Source organism: Astatotilapia calliptera, chromosome 2 (assembly GCF_900246225.1).
Source record: "Astatotilapia calliptera chromosome 2, fAstCal1.2, whole genome shotgun sequence".
NCBI classification, from domain to species: Eukaryota; Metazoa; Chordata; class Actinopteri; order Cichliformes; family Cichlidae; genus Astatotilapia; species Astatotilapia calliptera.
In genome coordinates, this window is record NC_039303.1 from 28,694,260 (window position 1) to 28,700,259 (window position 6,000).

The 6,000-nt window shown below is 35.8% G+C and overlaps 1 protein-coding gene across 1 annotated transcript; it reads right to left on the reverse strand.

Moving 5' to 3' along the window:
- Positions 1 to 2,524: 2,524 nt before the first annotated feature.
- Positions 2,525 to 5,794, reverse strand: LOC113036306 (hemicentin-1-like). Its single transcript, XM_026192563.1, has 5 exons — positions 5,634 to 5,794; positions 4,921 to 5,241; positions 4,304 to 4,624; positions 3,454 to 3,774; positions 2,525 to 3,259 (listed from the first exon to the last, which is right to left on the reverse strand). Exons 1-5 carry the CDS (start codon positions 5,680 to 5,682, stop codon positions 2,994 to 2,996), a joined length of 1,278 nt encoding a protein of 425 aa, XP_026048348.1. The 5' UTR covers positions 5,683 to 5,794; the 3' UTR covers positions 2,525 to 2,993.
- Between the last annotated feature and the right edge of the window lie 206 nt (positions 5,795 to 6,000).

Genomic DNA, 6,000 nt, shown 5'->3' on the forward strand with positions numbered 1-6,000 from the left:
AACATGATTTTCATGCAGGACAATGCTCCATCACACGCATCCAAGTACTCCACAGCGTGGCTGGCAAGAAAGGGTATAAAAGAAGAAAAACTAATGACATGGCCACCTTGTTCACCTGATCTGAACCCCATTGAGAACCTGTGGTCCATCATCAAATGTGAGATTTACAAGGAGGGAAAACAGTACACCTCTCTGAACAGTGTCTGGGAGGCTGTGGATGCTGCTGCACGCAATGTTGATGGTGAACAGATCAAAACACTGACAGAATCCATGGATGGCAGGCTTTTGAGTGTCCTTGCAAAGAAAGGTGGCTATATTGGTCGCTGATTTGTTTTTGTTTTGTTTTTGAATGTCAGAAATGTATATTTGTGAATGTGGAGATGTTATATTGGTTTCACTGGTAAAAATAAATAATTGAAACGGGTATATATTTGTTTTTGTTAAGTTGCCTAATAATTATGCACAGTAATAGTCACCTGCACACACAGATATCCCCCTAAAATAGCTAAAACTAAAAACAAACGAAAAACTACTTCCAAAAACATTCAGCTTTGATATTAACGAGTTTTTTGGGTTCATTGAGAACATGGTTGTTGTTCAATAATAAAATCATTCCTCAAAAATACAACTTGCCTAATAATTCTGCACTCCCTGTATATATATATGATTAAATTGCTGCTTATATTGCACCTTACAGAATATATAACTTTTATACAACTGTACATATCTCTGTAACTTTAAAATAAAAGATAAAAGCAATTTTAATGTAAAAATCTACATACTGCCAATGGAGAGATGCCAAACTGTCTTTCATTGTACTTGTAGTTGCCCATGCTAGCAATAACAGATTCCTCTGACTGCACAGGTTTGCTGACACAGCTGTTAATGGTGCAGCAGCTGCTGTAGCCACGATAGCTAGCATGTTGGTTAATTTGACACCTTTTGATGCATTTATTTCTATTTTTTTCTCTTTGTTTCTTAGCTTTTCAGCTCCACTTTTTCGCTTTTTTTTTTATCCATCTTTACTCTCTACTCCTACCACACTAAACTGTGTTCAGCATAGTGCATGAATGCACATGGAAGGGACTGGTTGCATTAGGATATTTGATTGGGTATTGCATTTGCTCATGAAAATAATGCACAGCAGCCCTTAATGACAGCTGTAGCCTGTATAATTACATCAACGCAGAGAAAAAATTATTCACCCATCAGCCCACAAGTGCATCGGCCCACCTGAAAAATGCCTGGTATGGTCCTGGATCTTTGACCCAGGGTTTAAGGTTTGTTTAACGTTATTCATTAATGGAACTATATGAGATACGTATGTTTAGTTTCTAAGGGACTTTGAGTTTTGCATGCTTATGTTTCAGGTTTTCAGTTCGTTTCTTTTTATATCTGATCTCTTTCTCATGTCCAGTCTGTCTTTGTCTCATCTGTGTTATATCTTCAGCGTCTTCTGTTTGTTTGATCTCCCTGTGTTTTGTCTACTTGTCTCCATGTTTTTTTATTCCCTTGACTAATGGGTTGGGACATGGGAAAAAAAAAGTCTTCTTTGCCTTATTTGGCAAATAACAAACTGATGTTACATTTTTATATCCATATTTGAGCCAGTTTCCCTGAGAAGTCAGATACTGAACAAGCATAACATTCAATTTCTGTTCAGAAAAGTAAATAAGGGCAATTTGCATCTGAAAACACCAAGCAAATTATTTTTTCTTTAACTCTGTTTATGTGTGAGTGTTTGTGCAAGTATGTCTAAGTAGTGAAAAGCACATCTTCAGTGGGTTCCCAGGTAGATTGTTGGGTATTTCCACTGGACAAAAATGGAATATAATGATTTGACACAAATGACACAGAAACATTCAGGATGATTTACCATCATCATCTCAGTTCAGTAATTCAGACTGACTGCAGTAAAACACAAATTCCTGTTTCATGTGGAAATGCTTTTAAAAAAAAATTTCCATATGAAAAAGAATTGTTGCTATATGTTATCACATAACAACCTGTTAAACTTGCTATAGAAAATACAAAAATAAAAAGATTAAAACCTAATACAACACAATAAAATTCTAAAATGAATATAGGTGTGGTATGAGATGGTAAAGATTTTTGGTGTCAATGTAGCTGAAACATTTATCGGAGAAAGTGTTTAGCTGCATGTGGTGCAGAGGATGTTGAACATCCATGTATTATCCACAGCCACAATCTTCTGATGGAGGAATCAAAATAGTGTGTTGATTCAAACTGAAACCAAAAAGTTTGAGTACACTCAAAAGTAGGTATTGCCCAAAGATTTCCTTCCAATGATGTGAGGTCTAGTAGGAATGTGCTCAGAAAATTTAGTTAAGAGGTATTTTGATCTTTAAAGAAGCAGCAGTGCTTCCAAATGTTTTCTGTGGCTAATTGACTCATATAAAGTCCCAGGTGTGAGAAATGCTACATGTGAAAGATATGTTGAAATGCTGGTGGTATACAAGTCTGGCCTAAATCTACTGTCAGAAAGACTGAAGTAATCCAGGAGTTCAATTAACTGTCTTTAATAAATTCATACAGACAAAATGAACAGCATCATGTCTCTGTTTCTTGCCAGCCTTAATTTGAATTTTTTGCAGATAGAAGTGAATGTATGTGATAATTTGTGTGTGATTTTCTGAGACACAAACAGGTAATTCTATAATTAGTAAAGTTATAAATACTGGCATGAATAATGATAATATCACCTTCTGCTGAGGTAGGACACTCTGCACAAGGCACAAGCAATATCTCACAATGTCTACGAGTCGTCTCACACGTGAGGTCAAAATTAGCAACAGTTTTGGAGCAGAACAGTCCTTTTACTTATTGTTAATACAGGCTGTAGCACTTGGGCACCTTGTGTGGCAGAGTGAAGTACAAGTATCTCTAGCTCTCAAGACTAACATGACCTGGATTGCTGTGAAACTACAGTGACTGAATTGCTGATTCATTATTGGATACTGCTTACAATGTTCTCACTCAACACAGGTAGATATCTCCTGTTCTTTGGAGACACTATTGACATTGTTCTTGACTGAGCAGACCAGATGTCCTGAGATGTAATGTTTCAAAGTGATGATGTTAGTCTCATTGTTTCCAGGAAGGAGCTCAGCATCTGTCAGTGTGCGTCCATCCAGAGTCCAGCTGTACTGAGGACTGTCCCCTCCCTCAGAGGAGCAGGACACCCTCATCTGTCCCTGGGACAGACACTGAGAGACCAGCAGGACAGAGGACACAGGAGCTGAGAGAAACACACACACAGATCAGTTTAGATTTAAAAACTAGAATTGTGAAAATTCTTTACAGTCTCAAATGAAGAACAGGGAAAGCATAAAATACATGCATCTGAACATTTTTTATATTTATTGTATAGATCAGCAAAACATTGTTAAATTTATATCTATTAATAGCTTTATTGAGAAGAAAAGGAATTACCTTGAATAAGCAACTGTAAAGTCTGCTCGCCTGATGATCTACCCTCTGAATCAAAGGTTATAAGGCTATAATTACCACTGTCTGTCCTGCTTAGATCACTGATTCTAAATGTTCCATTACTGGGCAAGATTAGAGATTTGTGTGCTATGGTATTATAAATAGCCTTATTCCCTCTCACATCTAGTATCTTTAATGAATCCTTTAACAAGTAGTATCTAGGTATTTCAGATGTGCTGTTCACTAGCTGGATGTCCACGGTTCCTCCCAAAGCTCCATAACACTGAGCTCCATCCTGTCTGCCATCACAGTAAGTTTCCACACCTGCAAATAAAAAATTAGACAAAAAGCAAAACTGTCAAACTTTTGAGTGTTAAGTTACTACCAGAAAGACTGCAGTAGCATATGCAAATGTTTACAATGAACAGAAATTTGTAAGCTTCATGATTATTTATGATTATTTTCATATGGTTCCCACAGGTGGGCACAAATTAATGACTGAATTCCATCAGCAGAAATAGTGGTTTTGTGGCTACTGTCATTTTGTTTTAGTAGTAGTTTGTTGTTTACTCAGGCCTGCTGGCAATCAAAAACAGAATATGTATCTAACTGTTATGCAAAACCTCAATTTTTTTGCTGTTCTTAGGGTCTAAAAAACTGACTTTCGGAAGCTGTTCTCATGTGGCAGTTATTCATTGAAAATGAATGCAGGAAGTGAAAATGGACGAAATTTTAACCCACAAAGAAAAGGTTTGAGTACTCCTGAAACAGGGGATAGTTGTGCAAAAATGCTGCAAATCTTATCAAATGTATGTAAAGTAGCTGCATCACTTCCCAACAGGGAAAATGTTACCTTGAATAAACAAATGTAGAGTCCAAACATCTGATGTCCTGCCATCTGAATCAAAGGTTTCAAGGGTATATTTACCAATGTCAGTCCTGCTCAGGCCATTGATCCTAAATGTCCCATTGCTGGGAAAAATGAGATATCTATGTGCAATGGTATTAGAAATAACCTTATCCCCTCTCACATCTAGTATTTTTAATGAATCCTTTAACAACTGGTATCTAGGTATTTCTGAGGTGCTGTCCATCAGCTGGATGTTCACAGTTCCTCCCAAAGCTCCATAACACTGAGCTCCATCCTGTCTGCCATCACAGTAAGTTTCCACACCTGTAAAGGAAAACAAAAAAGTAAACAATTTATTCTTTTACTTATTATTTAACAAGTTCACCTCTCATAGCTGTATTTTTCAGCTCCATATTAGTTAAATAGTTAAAAAAAAATTAAATATAAAGTAAGATAAAAATGTATTTGCTATTGTTTTGTTCAAATTCATTTTGATAGTCTCTAAAAAAGAACAGAGAAAGCAGAAAATGCTATATATATATATATATATAGATATAAAGATTACCAAAAAATCTTATATTTATATAAAGTAGCAGCTTTATTAACCAAAAAAAGATTACCTTGAGTAAACAAATATAGAGTCCGCTCGCCTGATTTTCTTCCATCTGAATCAAAGGTTAAAAGGGTATATTTACCAATGTCATTCCTACTCAGGTCATTGATCCTAAATGTTCCATTACTAGGAAAAATGAGAGACCTATGCTCTATGGCATTAGACATAACTGTATTATTTCTCCCTGCTAGTATTTTTAATGAATCCTTTAACAACTGGTATCTAGGTATTTCAGAGGTGCTATTGATCAACTGGATGTCCACAGTTCCTCCCAAAGTTACATAACACTGAGCTCCATCCTGTCTGCCATCACAATGAGTGATCACACCTGCAAAAAAAAGTGAACAAATGAACAAAGTCAAAATCAAACCGAGATGATAAAATCAGTGTCTGAATTTAATTTAGTCAAAATGTAAACCCCGAAGGACTCTGAAAATAAGGTTACATGTTATTTAATGAGTTTATATGTCATAGCTATATTTACGCATTTTCACATTAAAATGATCTCAGAATGTGTCGTTAATCTTTAAGGAAATATAAGTAAAGGAAGTAAAAATCATTTAAAGTGTTAAAATAAAACTCATAAACTGCAGTTCAACAAATCTTTTGGTGAATTCAGCTTAATTTTATTGATGGTGCCAGATCACGTGGCAGCAAAACCTCTTTTTTTATTATAAAATTAAGCATTAATGAAGAAGAACAAAAAGTTTAGTAGCTCACCATAAGAGACACCGAGTAACATAAACAACAGTCCAATGACAGCTTCCATGTCTGCTCACTGTACAGCCCCTTATGATCCAGTCAGTCACTTTTCCTTCAATAACAGAAGTGTGTGTGCTACACGCTGCTGTCAGCTGGTACTTCACTTTTCACACGCTGAGAGGATGAAAGGAAGTGACATCATATTTGATCCCCATTTTGCTATCAAGAAAAGAAAAAAAACTGTCAAAAAAAAAGGGTCTTCAAAAGCAACATCTAGTGGTCGAATATAAATTGAATACATGTGTGAGCAGTGAAATGAACCCTTTCATGGTATTCAGGTCTGACCATTTTCAATTTTTTTTAAGTATAATTTTTTTCTGCCTAA

Bases quoted from the DNA above. Each gene is read 5' to 3' on its own strand.
- LOC113036306 (XM_026192563.1), bottom strand. From the start codon at position 5,682: ATGGAAGCTGTCATTGGACTGTTGTTTATGTTACTCGGTGTCTCTTAT. The intron at 4,625-4,920 runs GTAATCTTTTTT...TTTCCTTTACAG, and splicing joins TCTATATTTGTTTACTCAAG to GTGTGGAAACTTACTGTGAT. The intron at 3,775-4,303 runs GTAACATTTTCC...TTTTATTTGCAG, and splicing joins TCTACATTTGTTTATTCAAG to GTGTGGAAACTTACTGTGAT.